General features: G+C 46.2%; 1 protein-coding gene across 2 annotated transcripts in view; it reads right to left on the reverse strand.

The window, feature by feature from the left end:
- Window positions 1–23115, reverse strand: part of LOC129715985 (uncharacterized protein KIAA1755-like) — a 155579-nt gene that overhangs the window by 20806 nt on the left and 111658 nt on the right. For both annotated transcript variants that reach the window (XM_055665871.1, XM_055665870.1), the window contains exon 2: window positions 21498–21695. In XM_055665871.1, coding sequence (XP_055521846.1) covers window positions 21498–21695 — 198 coding nt within the window. The remainder of the gene's footprint in view (window positions 1–21497; window positions 21696–23115) is intronic.

Consider the following 23115-nt stretch of genomic DNA (forward strand, 5'->3'; position numbering starts at 1 on the left):
CAGAAATGACACAGTGCAATAAATTGTGTCAAACAGTTCACTGTTCAATCGATAAAAAAATAAAAACAAAAATAAAAATAACATCAAATCTTCCTCGCTCTCAAGAAAAAGAGATATCCAGTTTAAAAAACAAAATCATTTTCTGTACTGACAGCACCAGAGATCAGGATCGAACCCGGGTCTCTGGCAGTGTTAGACAGCACGCTACCAGCTGTGTCAGTCTGCCAACCCAACGACAGCCTACCCAACAATAAATCAACGCCAACAATTTATTTTTCGTAAACTCCAATTTCAGAAAACCATTCAGATAATCCTGCAGCTATTTTGGTAATTTGATAGTTTGTATTCCCCTCAAGCAATAGTGGGTTGACTCCGCCTGAAACCTATTGTTGCCACTTTCATCTTGTTAAGCAAGTTGGATGGGTGAAAGCATGCTTGAGAGGTTAAAAGTGGTGATAAACACATTTACTTAAAGACATTCTTGCCATAGAGGGAGTACAGAGAAGGTTCACCAGACTGATTCCTGGGATGTCAGGACTTTCATATGAAGAAAGACTGGATAGACTCGGCTTGTACTCGCTAGAATTTAGAAGATTGAGGGGGGATCTTATAGAAATGTACAAAATTCTTAAGGGTTTGGCAGCATCTTAAGGGTTTGCTAGATGCAGGAAGATTGTTCCCGATGTTGGGGAAGTCCAGAACAAGGGGTCACAGTTTAAGGATAAGGGGGAAATCTTTTAGGACCGAGATAAGAAAAAAAATTTCACACAGAGAGTGGTGAATCTGTGGAATTCTCTGCCACAGAAGGTAGTTGAGGCCAGTTCATTGGCTATGTTTAAGAGGGAGATAGATGTGGCCCTTGTGGCTAAAGGGATCAGGGGGTATGGAGAGAAGGCAGGTACAGGATACTGAGTTGGATGATCAGCCATGATCATATTGAATGGCGGTGCAGGCTCAAAGGGCCGAATATCCTACTCCTGCACCTATTTTCTATATTTCTACATTTCTACCCAACAATAAACCATAGCCAACAATTTGTTTTTCGTAAACTCCAATTTCAGAAAATCATTCAGATAATCCTACAGATATTTTGGTCATTTGATAGTTTGTATTCCCCTCAAGCAATAGTGGGTTTGCTCCGCCTGAAACCTATTGCTGTTACTTTCATCTTGTGAAACAAGTTGGATGGGTGAAGTGGTTGAGAGTTTAAAAGTGGTGACAAACAACTTTACTTAATCTGACACATGTAGCCTCATTATGAGTCTATAAGATTTATTCTTTTTTTTTCCAAAACAACAAACTCATAGGTTGTAGGAGCAGAATTAGGCCATTCGGCCCATCAAGTCTACTCTGCCATTCTATTATGGCTGATCTATCTCTCCCTCCTAACCAAATTATCCTGCCTTCTCTCCATAACCTCCAACACCTGTACTAATCAAAAATCTATCTATCTCGGTCTTAAAAATATCCACTGACTTGGCCTCCACAGCCTTCTCCGTGGAAAAGATTCACCACCCTCTGACTAAAGAAATTTCTCCTCATCTCCTTCCCAAAAGAACGTGCTTTAATTCTGCAGCGATTACCTCTAGTCTACGACAAGGTTCATTTTACCTCAAGAAAATTCCATATTTATTTTACGTGGTGCAGCTGGTAGGGCCTGTCCCACTTGGGCGATATTTGCACGGCTGCAGAGCGTCAGTGACAGACTCCCCGTAAAACCGTCAAGTTGCGCGACATACACGCTGACGTATGCTGCCATGCGGGTGATGCCCGGTTAGGGTTGAGGCTGTATAGGGTTGAGGCTCTATCCCCCACCCCCCCCCTTCTCCCTTTTGTTTTTGTTTTCTGTTTCTTGTTTTTTGTACTAAATTATATGTATGCACTGAGTACGAGCAGCTTTTAATTTCATTGTACATGTATAGTGACAATAAATGGCATATCTATCTATCTATCTATCTATCTATCTATCTATCTATCTATCTATCTATCTATCTATCTATCTATCTATATCTATCTATATCTATCTATATCTATGTAAAATATTCTTCCTTCAATGCATGGATTTTAAACATTAATAAATTAAATTTAATACAATAAAATCAATTGTGCAAATGAAAAGATGTCTGAGTCGTTCAGTTTTATTTATAGATGTATTGGTCCGCTTCCAGATCCGATCACCGTCTTTTCACAGGGATGGATTCAGTGAGTGTGGACTGAACTCCCCTCTCCCCTCTCCCCCCCTCCAGCCCCATCCCTCCTTCTCCACTCTCCCTATCCTTCTCCCCTCCCCTCCACCCCCCTTCTTCCCTTTCTCCCTCTCCCTCCCTTCTCCCACTCCACTCTTCTCCCCCTTATTCACTACCCCCTCCCCTCACATCCCCTTCTCCCCCTCTCCCTCCCTTCTCCCATTCTCCAATCCCCCCACTTTCCCCAACCACCCCCCCATTTGTGGACCCAGCCTGTGACTAGCGTTCCCCCGCACCCTATCCCACACACGCTAGGGACAATTTGTACAAACCTGTGCGTCTTTAGAGTGCGGGAGGAAACTCAAACCCTAACCCTAACCCTTGCCCTAGCCCTAACCCTAAACCTAACCCCAACCTCAACCCTAACCCTAAACCTAACCCTAACCATAACCCTAACTCTAGATTAATAGGCTTGGTATAAGTATAAATTGTCCCTAGCATGTGTGGGACAGTGTGGGGATCACTGGTCGGTGCGGACTCAGGGTCCGAAGGGCACTGTATCTCTGAACTAAATGTGACATAGGGGCCCCAGGGGTTGGACTTGAACCCCCAATGCTCTGCCTACTCCTCATGGGAACTAAACTGGTGACCACGAATTGTCCCAGAGGCAGATCTCTCTTCCAATGGTCTCTCCAAACCCCCAGAGGTAGCGGACTTTTCAACAGCGTACGGGCAATGTTGTCAATGTACCAGTGCCACCACCTGCTCCGTCCACTGAGTCCAAATCCACACCCCCCTTTTTGGAAGCGAGGCAAGGGGGAGGGGGCGGGAGGTGGGGGGGTGTTGTTCCCAAAGTCTGCATTTATCCCATAGTCAATGTTACTAAACCAGATGATGTGGGCTTTGTGCAGCACTATTAGTGGGATCTAGCTGTCACAGGCTGGGTACACAAATGGGGGGGTGTTGGGGAAAGTGGGGGGGTTGGAGAATGGGAGAAGGGAGGGAGAGCGGGAGAAGGGGATGTGAGGGGAGGAGGGTGAGTGGAGAAGGGGGAGAAGAGTGGAGCAAGGAGAACGTAGGAGAGGGGAACCCCCCCCCCCCCCATTTGTGGACCCAGCCTGTGACAGCTGGATCCCACTTAACAACCCGTGGCCAACAGTTTAGGTTAGGGTTAGGGTTAGGGTTAGGGTTAGGGTTAGGGTTAGGGTCAGGGTTAGTGTTAGTGTTAGGGTTAGGGTTAGGGTTAGGGTCAGGACTAGGGTCAGGACTAGGGTTAGGGTTAGGGTTAGGGTTAGGGTTTCCTCCCGCACTCCAAAGGCGCACAGGTTTGTGTAAATTGTCCGTGGCGTGTGTGGGATAGTGTGCGGGGGAATGCTGGTCGTAGACTGGGTCCACAAATGGGGGGGTGTCGGGGGAAAGTGTGGGGAATGGGGAGGGTGGAGAATGGGAGAAGGGAGGGAGAGTGGAAGAAGGGAGGAAGTGGGGGGAGAGGGGAGGGGAGAGGGGTGGGGGGGAGTGAAGAAAGAAGGAGGGATGGAGACGGGAGAGGGGAAGAGGGGAGAGGGGAGTTCAGTCTACACTCATTGAATCCATCCCTGTGAAAAGTTATAGAGACGGTGATCGGATCTGGAAGCGGACCAATACATCTATATATAAAACTGAACGACTCAGACATCTTTTCATTTGCACAATTGATTTTATTGTATTAAATTTAAGATATCAATGTTTAAAATCCATGTATTGAAGGAAGAATATTTTACAGCCCATCTGTGGTCCCTAACCCCAACCCTAACCCTTACCCTTACCGGACGTCACCCACAGGACAGCATACGTCAGCGTGTGACAGTGCACACGACATGATGAGACCCCAAATGTCGCCTCAGGATTTTGAACATTTCAAAATCCAGGGGTGACATGGGAACCACCGCTCGTCACTGCATGCGTCACCACGCCACACCATGCGTCACGCCCGCGTCACGATGCGACAACCTCTTTTTAGGCTGTCGCCTAAATGTCGCCCAAATGACGCCCAAAGTGGGATAGGCCCTTTACAGCGCCAAAGCCCCAGGTTCGATTCTGACCTCGGGTGCTGTCTGAGTGAAGTTTGCATGTTCTCCCTGTGACCATGTCGTTTCCTCCCGGTGCTCCGGTTTCCTACCATATCCAAAGATGTTCAGGTTTATCCGTGAATTGCCCCCAGTGCATAGGAAGTGAATGCATACGTGGGATAACATAGCACTAGTGTGAACGGCTGTTTAAATATCAGTGTGGACTCGTTAGATCGAATGGCCTGTTTCCACACTGTCTTTCTAAGCTACCCAGCCATCTTCGTCAATGCAAACAAATGACCCAATGTGGGTCTTTCCTCGGCTGAGCACCCAGCACTGGGAAGTGTTTAGCAAACGGATAAACTCCAGTGGGAATAACTGGGGTGATTAAGGGTTCACATGAAACCGAACTAATCACAACTGGGTTAAAACAACCTGTCAGGCTCCAGCAGTTTCAAGCTCACCACAGACTGGAGTGGAACAATGAAGTGTTCCAGCTCAGTGACTACAGCAAGCAGAGAGGAGGGAATGGAAAGCCACCGTTTCAATGTTGAATCACTCACTGACAGCTTTCATTGTGGCCTCAATCACGTCAGCTTTCTGCCCCTCGAAGCGGCTGGAAAATAGATCTGCCAGGAACTGACAGAACCTTTGCTTTCACTCAGATGTTAAACACCATTTAGTTTACGTTAGAGATACAGCGCGGAACCAGCACCTTTGGCCCAACGGGTCCACGCTGACCAGCGATCCCCACAAACGCTAACACTAACTGTATCCTACACGGATAATTTACAATTTTTACCGTAGACAATTAACCTACAAACCTTTTAAGGCCACAGATTAAGGATAAGGGGGAAATCTTTTAGGACCAAGATGAGGAAAACATTTTTCACACAGAGAGTGGTGAATCTGTGGAATTCTCTGCCACAGAAGGTAGTTGAGGCCAGTTCATTGGCTATATTTAAGAGGGAGTTAGATGTGGCCTTTGTGGCTAAAGGGATCAGAGGGTATGGAGAGAAGGCAGGTACAGGATACTGAGTTGGATGATCAGCCATGATCATAATGAATGGCGGTGCAGGCTCGAAGGGCCGAATGGCCTACTCCTGCACCTATTTTCTATGTTTCTATGTTTACGGCTTTGGAGTGTGAAAGAAACCAGAGAAAACCCCCGCAGGTCACGGGGAGAAGGTACAAACTCCTTACAGACAGCACCCGCAGTCAGGATCGAACCCAGGTCTCTGGCGCTGTAAGGCAGCAACTCTGCTGCTGTGCCACCATGCTGCCCCAACATTATGATGTTTAAAATATTTCAACAAGGCACGGCTACTACTCTTCCCTCGACCATTTATTTCCACCTCATTTACCTGGCATGCTGGCTGCTGACAGAGATGAGACGACAAGGTAATGGGGGCACCCGGTGGAATGTTATCGTTGCTCATCAATCTTGTCCATTTTCACCAGTTAATATTTAGCCCCGGAAGGATACCGACTATCTCCGATGGCCCAAAGTATTTGCTGCAGCTGCATTTCAATGTTTGGGATGAATGCTGCTCAACAGTGTTAATATAAACCCAAACTTATTAGCCTTGCGGATGCATCAGGTCTAGCATCAGTCAACAGGAGATTCCAGTTATAGAGTAATTTCCCATCGTAAAATCTCCCAATGTACTTAAGGCGAGAGGGGAAAGATTTAATAGGAACCTGAGGGGCAGCTTTTTCCACACGGAAGGTGGTGGGTAAATGGAACGAGCCACCAGAGGAAGAAGTTGCAGCAAGTACAATAACAACATCTGAAAAACATTTGGACATGTACGTACACGGATACGTAAGGTATGAGTTGAATTGCATACTTTATTGTCACATGGGGCAAGTCACTGTGACATTCTTTGCTTGCATACCCAAGGTATGCAAATAGTCGCCCATAAAGGGAGCTGGCAAAGTTACAGGTCCCCCTTTGTTGTGTGTGTATATATTTAGATAATGGTATGTGGACACACTGATCTGTTCTGTAGTCAATGCCTACTATGTTCGGTTGTGCTGAAGCAAAGCAAGAATTTCATTGTCCTATCAGGGACACATGACAATAAACTCACTTGAATCTTGACTCTTGAATCTTTCCCCCCCCTACCCCACCCCTCCTTCACAGAGGTCCACCCAAGTCGGGTTGTCCATTGTCCATTGTTCCTCCCCCTCCCTCACAGCGGTCCCCCCACGTCAGGTCCTCCTTTGTTCCTTCCCCCGGCAGCGGCGTCCTCACTTCCTCGTCCGTCGGTCAGCGCCATTATCAGCCACCTATCGCACTGACCTCTCCGCTAACGCTGCAGGGACTTCTCCGGACACCTCCGTGGCGTCGACCCAGGTCCCAACCATGGGCTCTGCAGGCCCAGGGGCCTTCATTGACCGGCGAGGCTCCACCTCCAACTTGCTAAGCTCCGGCCCACGAGGCTCCAGCCCGGCATCTCCGGATGGTGTTTGGAGGGATGTGGGCTGAGGGCGGGTAAATGAGACTAGCTTTGATGGGGCATTTTGGTCAACACGAAGGGCTGGTTTACATAGAAACATAGAAACATAGAAAATAGGCAGGAGTAGGTCATTCGGCCCTTCGAGCCTGCACCTCCATTCAATATGATCATGGCTGATCATCCAACTCAGTATCCTGTACCTGCCTTCTCTCCATCCCCCCTGATCCCTTTAGCCACAAGGGCCACATCTAACTCCCTCATTAAATATAGCCAATGAACTGGCCTCAACTACCTTCTGTGGCAGAGAATTCCACAGATTCACCACTCTCTGTGTGAAAAATGTTTTCCTCATCTCGGTCCTAAAAGATTTCCCCCTTATCCTTAAACTGTGACCCCTTGTCCTGGACTTCCCCAACATCGGGAGCAATCTTCCTGCATCTAGCCTGTCCAACCCCTTAAGAATTTTGTAAGTTTCTATAAGATCCCCCCTCAATCTTCTAAATTCTAGCGAGTACTTGGTGTGTGACACAATGACTACTTCATACAAATGTCATCAAACAAAAAATGATCCTAAACTACATAAAAAGGAATTAGGCAGATTACCAAAATGTGTTAAAGATGTAAGAATGTGAGAAACATCAGCAGGATTTAACCAAGGGTCCAATTTGATCACAGCTGGTCTGTTACCTCTGAGCCAGTTTTGTGCATCAGCCAAATATTTCTTAATTGCCTTACAATCTTATTTTATTGGGTGTACTCTGTGAGGGAATCCCACAAACCTGAATTCCAGACATTCTCTATTCTCTGGGTGAAGACATTTACATAGAAACATAGACCATAGGTGCAGGAGTAGGCCATTCAGCCCTTCAAGCCGTAGGCCATTCGGCCATTCAATATGATCACGGCTGATCGTCCAAAATCAGTGCCCCGTTCCTGCTTTCCCCCCAAATCCCTTGAGCCTATAAGCCCTTCGAGCTATATCTAACTATCTTGAAAATATCCAGTGAATTGGCCTCCACTGCCTTCTGTGGTAGAAAATTCCAAACATTCACATCTCTGGGTGAAAACGATTTTCTCATCTCAATCCTAAATGGCCTAACCATTATTATGCTTAATAATAATGCTGGAATAGATATCTTTAACTGCGATTTCTAGTTTTGGACTCCCCAAACATGGGGAACAATTTTCCTGCATCTAGCCATATAACCATATAACAATTACAGCACGGAAACAGGCCATCTCGGCCTTACAAGTCCATGCCGAAACAACTTTTTTCCCTTAGTCCCACCTGCCTGCACTCATACCATAACCCTCCATTCCCTTCTCATCCATATGCCTATCCAATTTATTTTTAAATGATACCAACGAACCTGCCGACACCACTTCCACTGGAAGTTCATTCCACACCGCTACCACTCTCTGAGTAAAGAAGTTCCCGCTCATGTTACCCCTAAGCTTCTGTCCCTTAGTTCTGAAGTCATGTCCTCTTGTTTGAATGGTTAGGCCATTTAGCCTGTTCAATCCCTTAAGCATTTAATATGTTTCTGTAAGATCCCCTGTCATCAGTCTAAATTCCAGTTTCTTCTCATCTTCGTCCTAAATGGACAATCCCTTATTCTAAAAATAGCAACCAAATGCGGCCGTAACTCAGCAGGGTCAGGCAACATCTCTGGGGAAAGGAATAGGTGACGTTTCAGGTCGGAACCCTGCTTCAAACCTTTATTATGAAACTTGGACTCCTGGTTCTACACACACCATAGCCAGGGAAACATCAACTCCACATCTACATTAGAAAAAAATATCTGACAGCTCTATTAATCTCAGCATCCCCAAGATCTCCTGAATAGATTAGTCTGATAAAATTGATGGCAATTTAGAATGCTTCACGATCTCCGACAAAGACATTGTCAAAGGTTTGTTTAAGAGAGAACTGCAGATGCTGGAAAACTGCAGATGCTGTCAAAGGTTGTGGTTGCTGATTGTCTTCCCTTAAGGGCTTGAGATGCATCTCACATTCTGCCCTTTATATCTCTTCTGATCTGGAAAATGTGCAGTGCACACATAACTAAGCTCAAGGTAATGTGTAATCCTGAGGACATAGACAGTGTGGCTGACCCCCTATCCACATGGAATACATGCAGCAGTTTAGACAATGCACTTCCGTAAACAAGGTCATTATTGTTTATCCATGCACGTATGCCATAACACCATCTGCTAACTACCACTTAGGGGGAGCAGTTTAGCCTGGATACAATAATGCGGCCTTCCAAATTTCCTAGAGTCTGGAATGATCCCGGTAACATATATAAAACACTACGATTGGCATTGGTTAACTAATTCTGCAGTAAAACAAAACTTTGTTTCACATTCTATCCATATTAAAACATCAATACTTGAATACAATCAAAAATATTTACGTGCAACATGTGATTTAAAGATAAGTAGTTGGTTCAGTTTAGAAGTTCACTTCAGTTATATAATTGTTATTGCTTAATGCAAGGGGAAAAGTAGGGATCTTTGATGAGACCACATTTAGAGCAATAAAGATAGTGAGGCATTGCGGAACTCTGACCCGCAGAAGAATCCCAGTGTTCGGGTTCGTGACTCACAAGGTCATGCAGGAAGCGCAATTAAGTAGGAAAACTAACAGAATGCTGTGGGGGGGGGGGGGGGGTGGCGGTGGGGGGGGTGGCAGGGTGGGGTGTTTAAGCAGACATGTTAGTTGCATTTAATAAACTTTCAGATGAGCATAGGGATATGCAGGGAATACAGGGATATGGGTTTTGTGCAGGGAGGTAAGAAATGGTCTTGGCATCATGTTTGGCGTAGACACAATGAGACAAAGTGCCTGTATTTATTCTCAGCTTTTCTATATTCCATGTTTCTTATATACTGTATAAATGATTCAATAATACTTTATTGTCACGTGTACACAGGTACATAGAAACATAGAAATTAGGTGCAGGAGTAGGCCATTCGGCCCTTCGAGCCTGCACCGCCATTCGATATGATCATGGCTGATCATCCAACTCAGTATCCCGTACCTGCCTTCTCTCCATACCCCCTGATCCCCTTAGCCACAAGGGCCACATCTAACTCCCTCTTAAATATAGCCAATGAACTGGCCTCAACTACCCTCTGTGGCAGAGAGTTCCACAGATTCACCACTCTGTGTGTGAAAAAACAGTGAATGGCTTTGTTCTGCACACAACTGGTAAATTCATACAGCAGGCCTCCCCAATCTGTAGGTTTTACATGGATGTCCGCATGTTGGGAGAACAATAGTGAACCCAACCAGGCATAATATTCACTGTGAGTGTTAAAATTCATGCATTTTAAAATAATGCATTTCGTTGTCTCTGTACTGTACACTGACAATGACAATTAAAATTGAATCTGAATCTGAATCTGAAAATCCTCAGTGGACAAGTTTCTCTTTCATATTTCAAATTTCCAGCATCAACTTTTGGAAAAAAAGATTTTGAGCAGTGTACATCGTCACGATCTCCACAGCTAAAAATGGATATACTTCCCTGGAGGAAAGGCAGCAGTTTTCCGGGAATGTAAAACAGAAGGATATCTCAACTGCAGAGTATATAGTTTTGAGTGGGTAGATGCTGACATGTTTTGTTAATCTCGCTGGAGGTTCTCAAAGGAGGGTGGGGGGGGGGGAGAAGGAAACTGGGCGTACTGCAATCTTCCTGAAACAACGTTCTGCATTCCTGGCACTTTATTTCAGTTTTCCACCAGTCGCTCCACGTTACACTGCTCATTACACATGATCACTATGCATTTGCACCCCTTCCAATGCACCCTGATCTTCTGTTCCCTAATATCACCTTCTCTCACTCTGTACAATTAGTCATGCAATCCACTGCCCTCCATTCTATCACATCTGTTCTCCACAACAACTACTCCCCTGAACCTTGCTCCCAATATTTAACTGCATTCTAAAACTTGCTTTACCAAACTGTCCCCAATGCTGATTAGGGGCCACCAACGCAAAATATTCAAGACGTTTCTCTATTCACAGATGCTGCCTGACCTACATATATTTCCTGCACTTTCTGCATTTATAGCACAATCCATAATTGCCTTTCAAAAATGTTATGATCCATGTTATTTGTCAACAAGTTATCATTTCTCGACAATTAAATATCCCACTTTGTCATAAGATCATCAGGTCATAAGTGATATTAAGGCCATTCGGCCCATCAAGTCTACTCCGCTGGTACACAAAAATGCTGGAGAAACTCAGCGGGTGCAGCAGCATCTATGGAGCGAAGGAAATAGGCGACGTTTCGGGCCGAAACCCTTCTTCAGACTGAGGAAGAATTAAGTCTACTCCGCTATTCAATCATGGCTGATCTATCTCTCCCTCAAACCCCATTCTCCTGCCTTCTCCCCATAACCCCATATTAATCAAGAATCTATCTATCGCTGCCTTAAACATATCCATTGACAGGCACCACCGCCTTCTGTGGCAATCAATTCCATCAGATTCACCACCCTCTGACTAAAGAAATTCCTCCTCCTCATCGCGGAAGTTGCGGCGCTGGTGAACGGCTGCGGCTCGCCTGCAGTCTGTTTGTTTTTACTTTTGTTTTTGTGTTGTTTTTTTCATCTTGTTTAGTTAAGTTTCTGATTTTTAGGTTTTCGTTATGTGTGTGGGGGGGGGGGGGTGAAACAGGGCTTTCTGTCTCTCCCTTCGGGGGAATGCGACTGTCGTATCCCCCTTCTCTGCCTCCGTCTGCGCTGAGGCCTAATGGCGGAGATGGCGACCTCGAGGATCCGGAGGCAGAGCCTGTCAGGACTCGCCCTGGGCTCGCTCCCGTGAGGACGGCCCGGCTCGGGGCTGGAACGGCGCTCCCGTGAGGGGCTGAGACGCTCCCGTGAGGGCGGCCTGGCTCGAGGGTAACGGCGCTCCCGTGAGGGCGGCCTGGCTCGAGGGTAACGGCGCTCCCGTGAGGGGCTGAGATGCTCCTGTGAGGGTGGCCTGGCTTGAGGGTAACGGCGCTCCCATGAGGGCGGCCCAGCTCGAGGGTAACGGCGCTCCCATGAGGGCGGCCCAGCTCGAGGGTAACAGCGCTCCCGTGAAGGCGGCCTGGCGCGGGGCTGAGATGCTCCCGTGTGGGTGGCCTGGCTCGACGGTGGAATGGCGCTCACGTGAGGGCGATCCAGCTCGGGGCTGGAACGGTGCTCCGGTGGCTGTGACAGCGTTCTGGCGGCGGCGGCCTGAGTCCGGGGTTCGGCTGCGGGCGACATCATCAACAGCTGCGTCCGCTGGACTGGAGGGCGGCAGCTTCAACCTCCCCCGGGCCGCGGAGCTTGAACCAGCCCGTTCGCGGAGCTCGGTGAGCCGCGGGACTGACTTACCATCGCCCGGTGGGGTATCTCCTCAGCACAGAGGGAGAAGAGGAGGGAAGAGACTGCAGCCCTAAGATTGTTGCCTCCATCACAGTGAGGAGGTGTTTGGTGGACTCACTGTGGTGGATGTTAATTTGTGTTTACTGTCTGTTCTGTTGTTTATTATTGTATGTAGGGCTGCAGGTAACGACATTTGGTTCAGACCGTAAGGTCTGAATGACAAATAAAGGATCTAATTCTAATTCTAAAATTAAAGGAATGTTGTTTAATTCTGAGGCTATGACATCGAGTCCTAGACTCTCCCACTAGTGAAAACGTCCTTTCCACATCCACTCTATCCCAGCCTTTCACTTAGGCTTAAACTATTATTACACATGTATTATACTTTAAAGCAACCTGGCACCTAAATCAGTGCTTATCAACTCCAGGTTAGTCAAAACCATCCAGTCATCTATTTCCTGAGCTGGTCAGTACTATTGTCCCAGGCTGTGACCTTAAAACAAGTTGAGTCTGAAGAAGAGTCCCAACTTGAAAAGTAACTTATCCGTTTTCTCCAGAGATGCTGTCTGACCCGCTGAGTTACTCCAGCACTTTGTAGCTTTTTATGTGGACAAGTTTCTGCATTTCCTTGTTTCTACCTAAAAGACAGCCTTTTAATCAAATTTACATTCAGCAATGCCAGAATGGAATGAGCAGGAAGGAACTGCAGATGCTGGTTTACACCGAAGATAGATACCAAATTCTGGAGTAACTCGGCGGGCCAGGCAGCATCTCTGGAGAAAAGGAATAGGTGATCCGAAGATCTGAAGAAGGGTCTCGACCCAAAACATCACCTATTCCTTTTTTTCCAGGGATCACACCTGACCTGCTGAGTTACTCCAGCATTTTGTGTCTTTCTTTAAAAAGGAATGAAACAGATTTGCAAAGATGAAATTATGTGACAATTAGGTCATCAATCCTCAACATACATATTCCCATACAATTCTGCCTCCTTTTGTAACATTTCAGTGTATGATGTTATAACATCATTCAAAGCATAATTCACAGTAACACAGCGGTACATTTGGTGCCTTACAGCACCAGAGTCCCATATTTGATCCTGACTACGGGTGCTGTTTGCACATTCTCCATGTGACCACATGGGTTTTCTCCAAAAGTGCAGGTTTGTAGGTTAATTGGCTTCTGTAAATAGTCCCTGGTCCCTAGTATAGAACTAGTGTACGGGTGATCGATGATTGGTGTGGACTCGGTGGGCCGAAGGGCCTGTCTCCATGCAGTATCTCTAAACTAAATAAACTAAACTGGCTAAATCAGACTTCCGAAAAGTTTTCCTACGAGCTAGAGTGTAGTCCCAATGCATGTGGATCGCTAGTCACCACGGATATGGTGGGTCGAAGGGCCTGCTTCCATGCTATATCTCCAATCTGCCAATCACCACCCCCCCCCGGACACTTATTATTATTTATTCAAATCGTTTGCTATGTCGCTCTTCCAGGGAGATGCTAAATGCATTTTGTTGTCTCTGTACTGTACACTGACAATGACAATTAAAATTGAATCTGAATCTGAATCTGAAAACTAAAACTGAAGCAAGATCAGCATTTGACAGAAGTCTAAGTTAAGGACAGCATGAGTATGTACTAACGATTTTAGCTCCCTGTAATCTGTTGTTTTCCACTGGGGATTCTGATCAATCCTGAGAGCATGGCCTTTATTGGTCCTTTTAAAATGGATTAAATGCCAATCCTGCAGCCTCAGAGCTCGAGGTGCTTTGAGCCCACCGAACTACAGACTTAGTTTTCAGAAATTCAATATATGACACGGTTCTATAGGAAATCGTTTCAAATAACTTGTTTGAAGGCCAACATCCCAGGTCATTTGCAGATGGCTCTCAAGGCTTTTCCGCCTGTTCTACCATTCATTTAGATCATTGCCATAATGTGGTTCAAACTCCATTCCAGTATTTCGCTTAAAAAGTCCATCCATTTTAGCTCTTAAATTTATTTTTGAGTAACAGGCCCTGAGGCCCACCAAGTGGGCTCCCACCCAACGATCACCCATGCATTAGTTCTATCATACCCCAGTTTCACATCCTTCAGTCTCCTGAGGAGACTGAAGAAGGTCCATCTGTCTCCTCAGATCCTGGTGAACTTCTACCGCTGCACCATCGAGAGCATCCTTACCAACTGCATCACAGTATGGTATGGCAACTGCTCTGTCTCCGACCGGAAGGCATTGCAGAGGGTGGTGAAAATTGCCCAACGCATCACCGGTTCCTCGCTTCCCTCCATTGAGTGTCCAAAGCAAGCGCTGTCTGCGGAGGGCGCTCAGCATCGCCAAGGACTGCTCTCACCCCAACCATGGACTGTTTACCCTCCTACCATCCGGGAGGCGCTACAGGCCTCTCTGTTGCCGAACCAGCAGGTCGAGGAACAGCTTCTTCCCGGCGGCTGTCACTCTACTCAACAACGTACCTCGGTGACTGCCAATCATCACCCCCCCCCGGACACTTATTATTATTTATTCAAATAATTTGCTATGTCGCTCTTCCAATGAGATGCTAAATGCATTTCGTTGTCTCTGTACTGTACACTGACAATGACAATTAAAATTTAATCTGAATCTGAATCTGAATCTGAATCTACACTCTAGGGCAACTAGGTTCAATTTACAAAGGCCAATCAACCCACAATCTGCACGCCATTAGAACATAGAAAGATAGAAACATAGGAAACAGGAGCAGGAGTAGGCCATTCGGCCCCTAGAGCCAGCACCGCCATTCAATATGATTGTGGCTGATCATCCAAAATCAATGCCCCGTTCCTGCTTTCTCCCAATATCCCTTGATTCCGTTAGCCCAAAGAGCTATATTCTACCTCTCTCTTGAATACATTCAGTGAATTGGCCTCCACTGTCTGCTCTGGGTGAAAAATATTTTCCTCATCTCGGTCCTAAAGGGCCTGCCTACCCCTTATTCTTAAACTGTGGCCCCAGGTTCCGGACTCCCCCAACATTGGGACCATTTTTCCTGCATCTAGCCTGTCCAAACACTTCAGAATTTTATATGTTTCTTGTTATTGAAGGGAGTGCCATGTAGGTTCACCAGGTTAATTCCTGGGATGGTGGGACCGACATATGATGAAAGAATGGATCAACTGGGCTTATATTCACTGGAATTTAGAAGCATCTTATAGAAACATATATCATTCTTAAGTGTTTGGACAGGCTAGATGCAGGAAAATCTTCTCTGAACCCGTTCAAGCCTGACAATATCTTTCCTATAATATGGTGCCCAGATCTGAACACAATATTCTAAATGCAGTCTCACCACTGTCTAATACAACTGCAACATGACCTCCCAACTTCTATATTCTGACTGATCAAGACCAATGTGCCACCTTTTTGACCACCTTATCCACCTGCAACTTGACCTTAAAGGAACCATGCACCTGTACTCTTAGATCCCTCTGCTCCACACTACTCCCCAGAGGCCTACCATTCACTGTGTATGTCCTGCCCTTGTTAGACATCCCAAAATGCCACATCTTACACTTCTCTGTATTAAATTCCATCAACCATTCCTCCATCCAACTGGCCAATCGATGCTGATCCTGCTGCAGTATTTCACAACCATCTTCACTATCTGCAAAACCACCCACTTCTGTATCATCAGCAAACTTGCTAATCTTGCCCTGTATGTTCTCATCCAAATCATTGATGTAGATGGCAAACAGTAACGGGCCCAGCACCGAACCCTGAGGCACACCACTAGTCACAGGCCTCCAGTCTGAGAAACAACCTTCCACCATCACCCTCTGCTTCCTTCCATGGAGACAATTTGCTTTCCATTCAGCTATCTCTCCTAGGATCCCATGCAATCTAACCTTCCTGCGCAGCCTACCATGTTGAACCTTGTTGAATGCCTTACTGAAATCCATGTACACAACATCTACAGCTCTGCGCTCATCAACCTTTTTGGTCACCTCTTCAAAAAACTCTATCAGATTTGTGAGACACGACCTCCCACGTACAAAACCATGCTGACTGTCCCTAATCAGCCCTTACCCATCCAAATACCTGTATAACCTATCCCTCAGAATATTCTTTAGACAGTCCTCTTTAGACACTCCTCTTTAGACAGCAGTAGACTGGATGGGCCGAATAGCCTAATTCTGCTCCTATCACTTATGAACATAAATGCCACTATGAAATCTGCCTCAACCACAACCCCTGGCAGCAAGTTCCAGGCACCCACCACCCTCTGTGTAAAAAGGTCGCCCCGCACGTCACCTTAAATTTTGCCACTCTCACATTAAAGCTATGCCCTCTAATATTTGATTTTTTTTTCCATCCTGGGAGACAGGTTTTCACTGTCTAGCCTATCAAATGAGACAATGAATCTAAACTTCTAAATTTGACCCTTACCTTCAACCTATCTATAACCTTTAATTATATTCCCCTCAGCTAAAGGGAAGGTTTCTCACCTGTCTATGACCCTCATAATTTTGTATACTTGTAGCCAGTCCTCCCTCAGCCTTCAGAGCCAGCCTCTTTCTGTGCTCTGTGCTTCTATGATCCTTTGTAATATCAATACTATGATCCCTAAATTTCTTTTTTTTCCCCACATTTACTTGATACCTGCTCATTAGAATAGATTGGAAACCCAAGGTTTCCGTGCGGTTCCCGGAGGTTGCAGGTGGTTGCCGGAGGTTGCAGGTAGTGGAAGCAGGACGAAAACCTCCGGGAACCGCACGGAAACCTCGGGTGGGGCATGAAGTCCCCAGAGGTTTCCGTTCAGGTTTCCTAAGTGGGACAGGGGCTTAAGCTTACACACATTTTCTCGGTTCTGATCTCATCTGCACTAATTCATGAGTGCATGTATATGTCAGACACACCTTTAACAAAACCTTTACTTAACTCCTCAAACAATTCAATGAGCTGTTAGACATAACTTAGCCTTTACAAATCTTTTATCAATCATGCAAAGCAAACCAGTGAAACATTTTGGCAGCTATCAATCTCCGCAGGGTAAAGTTTGGCTGGCAGCTGGGAGTAATTGCACGCCTTGTGTGATACAGAATTCAGAGCCATGGTTGCTCCAGTTTCATGCCGACAACGTTCAGTCTGTTTGCCTTTTACGATACGGTACGATACGATAGAACTTTATTTATCACAGGAGGGAAATTGATCTTAGTTCTTAGGGCTAACGGAATTAAGAGGTGTGTGGAAAAAGCAGGATACTGATTTTGGATGATCAACCATGATCATATAGAATGGCGGTGCTGGCTTGAAGTGATGATCACAATTTTTCAATAAACCTCGTTTTATTTGTTTGAATTCTTTTTATCACCTTGAATCAGTCATTGGACCTGGACTTGTCTGCTATTTGTAAAATTCTGCAGACCATCCAATTCACCTTGAAAAGTTTTTCAGCAGAAATTCAATTTAGGATTTTTGCCCATTGTATGGGGTTCTACCAAGTTACTATGAAAGGAGGGTAGGAGATTGCAACCTTCATATGGTTCGCCCTGTTTCAACGAATGCAATCAACCTGGCGTGCACAATCAAGTAAGATCAAACAGAACAAGTTGTCCTACAACTTCAGGCTGTGCACGCCATACACAAGAAGAAGAAGGAGAATATGAAAGGGGCAAGATTGCAAAGGACTAGTCGAATCTCATTTGTCACACTTGCCACACTTTTGTTCATTCTCAAAGATGATTTAGATACCGAACATCCAAATAACATAGTCATAGAGTGAACAGTGTGGAAACAGGCCCTTCAGTCCAACTTGCCCACACACGGCCAACATGTCCCAGCTACACTAGTCCCACCTACCAGCATTTGGCCCATATCCCTCCAAACCTGTCCTATTCATGTACCTGTCTAAATGCTTCTTAAATGTGGCGATCATCCCTGTCTCAACTACGTCCTCTGGCAGCTTGTTCCATACACCCACCACCATTTGTGTGAAAAGGTTACCCCTCAGAATCCTATTAAATCTTTTCCCCTTCACTCCCGCTGCTGCGGCCCGACCTCCGGAGATTCAGAGGCTGCAACTGCGGGTCTGGCGGACGGTGGCACCGGGAGCCCGCGGGTCCCTGGAGGGAGACTGTTTTTCAGGGCTCCTGCAATGGCGACTTCTCCCGCCCGAGTTGCGGGGTCGAAGAGCTCCTGGAGCGGGGCCTGACATCACCGCCCCGCGCGGCTTGGAATGGCCGCGGGACTTTGCGAGCGCACGCCGGGGGCTCTAACACCAAGACCCGGTGTGCGACCTCGCACCACCCGGCATGGCTTTAATGGCCGCGGGACAATCGCCATCGCCAGCCGGGGGCTTTGACTTTGACTCTGACATCGGGGGGGGAGAGTGCAGTGGAGAGATAAGTTTTTTGGCCTTCCATCACAGCGATGTGATGGATGTTTATGTAAATTATGTTGTGTCTTGGGTCTATTTGTTTGTAATGTATGGCTGCAGAAACGGCATTTCGTTTGGACCTCAAGGGGTCCAAATGACAATTAAATTGAATCTTGAATCTTGAATCTTAAACCTGTGTCCTCTGTTCCTCAATTCTCCTGCTCTGGGCAAGAGACTCTGCATCTATGCATCTTGCGGCCATTGTTTATGTGTTGCCCCGGGCAGTATGTGGAAGTGAGCTATGCAACAATACATGCATCACTACATGAGATTAAAGCTCACCTCAAATACACATATTTGCATTCACCGGCAGCAAAAAACTAATAATGATCAGCAGCAGAAAATCTCAGAGACGCTGAAGCTAATTCCCCAAATGACTAAATCAAACTTCATGTTTAAGAAGGAACTGCATCACGTTTTTTTTAAGGCTAGAAAAGATTAAATTCACATTGAGAGGGTCTGTGAAAAAGATTTATTTGAAATGGGAACCCTTTTTATCATACTTTGAGGGTCTAAAGGAACTACCTATTGACTGAGGGCACTTGACAGTAAGTGGGGAGTCGCCTTTATTCTGTTTTGTTACTTTATTATTGTTAAAATGTGCATTTGATTTTGTGATATATTTGAATTGTGAAAACATTAGCTTCCAAGGGGTGTTTAGGGAGGGTGGGTTAGGGTAATTTTGTTCTTTTTTTTTTAAATGGAGGGAAATGTAATGCCATACGTCAGATGTACTGGAAAATGTCTTTCCTCCAATAAAAATAAATTAAATTTAATTAAAAAAAGGAAAAAAAAAAGAAGGGACTGCAGATGCTGGAAAATCGAAGGTACACAAAAAGCTGGAGTAACTCAGCGGGTGAGGCAGCATCTACGGAGCGAAGGAAATAGGCAAAGTTTCGGGTAGAGACCCTTCTTCATTTAATTGGGTTCTCTTGATTTAATTGGATATCAGATAAATTGGACTGCACAGTGGTGCAGTGTTAAAGCTGCCTTACAGCGCAGGCATGGAAATAGCTATTAAAATATGGGGGGGACCGGGGGACAGGGGGGACACAATTTATTGGCGGCCGCGCGCGCATGCCAACACTCACGCACACATGCGAGGCTTCGGAGGCTTCAGCCGTGGGCCCTGTGAACGGTAATTACAGCTCAACCCAGCGCTAAATGCAGCTCAACTCTGCCTCTCTCGCCGGGTTAACCTACAGCCCTGCCTGGACTGATAGGGCACCAGCCTGGAGTCGTGGAGATAGCGCTGCTTCTTCGCGCTGGCTGTAAACCTGGGCTGTCGTTCCCGCAAGTCCAGGCAGGGCTGTAGGTTAACCTGCCGGGACAGGCAGAGTTGAGCTGGGTTTAGCGCTGCTTCTCTGCGCTGGCTGTGGGCCTGGGGGCACCGCTCCAGTCTGACTCCCAACGCCTCTGGCCACCCCGGGCGTGGGGGGGCGAAGGGCACTTGGGTGGGGACGGGGATGGTCCAGTGGCGGTTCTGCAGTGATTGCAGCGCCGGAGAGCCGGGATCGATCCTGGCTGCGGATGAGGTGCAGGTCTGTGTCCAGGGCTGCCGAGAGTGTTTTGGCATGTCTCCCTCCTCCAATCACCGATTTAGATGATGGGATTAAAAGTAACACTCGCAAATTTGCATATGACACAAAGCTGGGTGGCAGTGTGAACTGCGAATAGGATGCTAGGAGGTTGTAGGGTGACATGGACAGGTTGAGTGAGTGGGCAGATGCATGGCAGATGCAGTATAATGTAAATAAATGTGAGGATAACCACTTTGGCGGCAAGAACAAGAAGGCAGATTATTATCTCAATGGTGTCAAATTAGGAAAAAGGGAAGTGCAACGAGACCTGGGTGTCCTTGTACACCAGTCACTGAAAGTAAACATGCAGGTACAGCAGGCAGTGAAGAAAGCTAATGGCATGTCAGCCTTCATAATGAGAGGATTTGTGTAAAGAGATCCTTTTGCAGGGCCCTGGTGAGACCACATCTGGAGTATTGTGTGCAGTTTTGGTTTCCTAATTTGAGGAACAACTTCCTTGCTATTGAGGGGGTGCAGTGTAGGTTCATGAGATTAATCCCCGGGATGGCAAGACAGTTATTTGGGGAAAGATTGGAAAGGCTGGACTTGTGTTCACTGGAGTTTAGAAGGATGAGAGAGGATCTTGTAGAAACGTACACAATTATAAAAGGACTGGACAAACTAGATACAGGAAAAATGTTCCCAATGTTGGGTGAATCCAGAACCAGGGTGGCACAGTCTAAGAATAAAGGGGAGGCCATTTAAGACTGAGGTGAGAAAATACTTTTTCACCCAGAGAGTTGTGAATTTATGGAATTCCCTGCCACAGAGGCCAATTCGCTGGATGAATTTAAAACAGGTAGATAAATCTCTAGGGACTTGCCGGATCAAGGGATACGGGGAGAAGGCAGGCACGAGTTACTGATTGTGGATGATCAGCCATGATCACAATGAATGGCGGTGCTGCCTCGAAGGGCCAAATGGCCTCCTCCTGCACCTATTGTCTATGTTTTCTATTAGTACAGCCTGATACCCCAGTGGATCTTCAATGCTCTTTTTTAAATTAATTTGAAAGACTGCATTTTCCTCACTGACGTGTGAACAAATCAGTCTAGCTTTAGCGATTTGGAGTGGGATACAAATCCGTGACCAAATATAGAAGTAATCCATTGAGGCATCTTTTTTGTTGCATTCTAGCAAATGCCTCTCAAAATCATCATTTCTGATCCACCATCACATTCCCCCAGCACACAAAATCCTCAGGATTCTTTTCTGTTAGCAACATAACGATTTGTTTGTTTATACTGTATTTTGAAGATCGCTGTTTGAAATCAAAGACTTGCTTGAGTATTACTTTTGCCGTCACACATGAGCGGCCGTATTTAACAAGCCTAAGTCCATTTTATTCGAGCCAGACCAGGACTTCTTGCTGTCTAATCTCCGTTCCTTAAGCCACCAACAATGAGGGCCGTTGTATCCAGCGGTGAGCCTCTACTTACACATGTGTCCTGCTGAATGCGCTGAAGGATCCTCTTGGCGGGAACCAGGAAGTCGATTAGGCAGCGGAGTCCATCCCCTTGGTACGACTTCTCCACCACGTGGAACAGCTGCCACAGGACAGTGGCTGCAGTGACTTCGAATGGCGGGTAAAGGGCTGAAAGCGTGTTCTGTATGTAGGTGTCAAAGGATTCCGAGTCCTACAGGAGGAACAAACAAAAGCACATGTGAACCTCTCTTCTCGTTCCATTACCGCTTTTAAACAGGGATTTGAAAGTTCATAAGTTAATAAGGGGCGGCACGGTAGATTTGCTGCTTTACATCGCCAGAGACCCGTATTCAATCCCGTCTGTATCCAGCGACTTGCGTGGGTTCTCTCCGGGATCTCCCCTTTCCTCCCACACACCAAAAGCCGACAGTTTTGTAGGTTAATTGGCTTGGTATAATTGTAAATTGTCCCTAGTGTGTAGGATAGTGCTAATGTACGGGATGATCGCTGGTCGGCACGGACTCGGTGGGACGAAGGGCCTGTTTTCGTGCTGTATCTCTAAACTAAACTAAAAAACTAAAAGTTCATAAGTCGTAAGAACAGAACTAGGCCATTCCGCCCATCGAGTCTACTCCGTCATCCAATCATGGCTGATCTATCTTTCCCTCTCAACCCCATTCTCCCCATAACCTCTGACACCCTTAGTAATCAGGAATCTATCAATCTCTGCCTTAAAAATATCCACTGACTTGGTCTCTACAATATTCTGTGGCAGTGAAACCACCGTCAACGTGTCTTAATTAGCGGGAAATAGAATGGAGGACTTCACAAACTCACCGAAGCATTTTGCAGCCACTCAGAAATGTCAGATGCATTGACACTGTTGTGATGTGAAGTCAAGCAGCTAATTTGTTCGCATGTAGCTTCCAAATATGAGGAATAACTTTGTAATTCCAAAAATACAAAGTCTTGGTGCAACTCAGTGGCTCAGGTAGCATCTCGAGAGGACATGTTCTCCAGAGATGCTGCCTGGCCTGTTGAATTACTCCAGCACTTTGTGTTTTTATTTATAAACCCGCATCAGCAGTTACTTGTATCCCAACATTTTCATTAGTATTTAACTGGGACAACAGGAGAAATGTTCCCAATGTTGGGCGAGTCCAGATCAGGGGCCACAGTCTTAGAATAAAGGGGAGGTCATTTAAGACTGAGGTGGGAAAAAACTTTTTCACCCAGAGAGGGTAGTGGAGGCCAAGTCACTGGATGGATTTAAGAGAGAGTTAGATAGAGCTCTAAGGGCTAGTGGAAACAAGAGATATGGGGATAAGGCAGGCACGAGTTATTGATAGGGGACGATCAGCCATGATCACAATGAATGGCGGTGCTGGCTCGAAGGGACGAATGGCCTCCTCCTGCACCTATTTTCTATGTTTCTATGTTTCCATGTAACAGTTGAGGCAAGGACTATTGCAACGTTTAAGAAATAATCAGACAGCTACATGGAGAGGATTTAGAGGGATATGGGCCAAACGCAGGCAGGTAGGATTAGTGTAGATGGGACATATTGGTCGGTGTGGGCCAGAAGGGCTGAAAGGCTTGTTTCCACACTGTATCACTCTATGACTTTAAGA

This window comes from Leucoraja erinacea, unplaced genomic scaffold, assembly GCF_028641065.1.
Source record: "Leucoraja erinacea ecotype New England unplaced genomic scaffold, Leri_hhj_1 Leri_157S, whole genome shotgun sequence".
In the NCBI taxonomy this organism is placed as follows: domain Eukaryota; kingdom Metazoa; phylum Chordata; class Chondrichthyes; order Rajiformes; family Rajidae; genus Leucoraja; species Leucoraja erinaceus.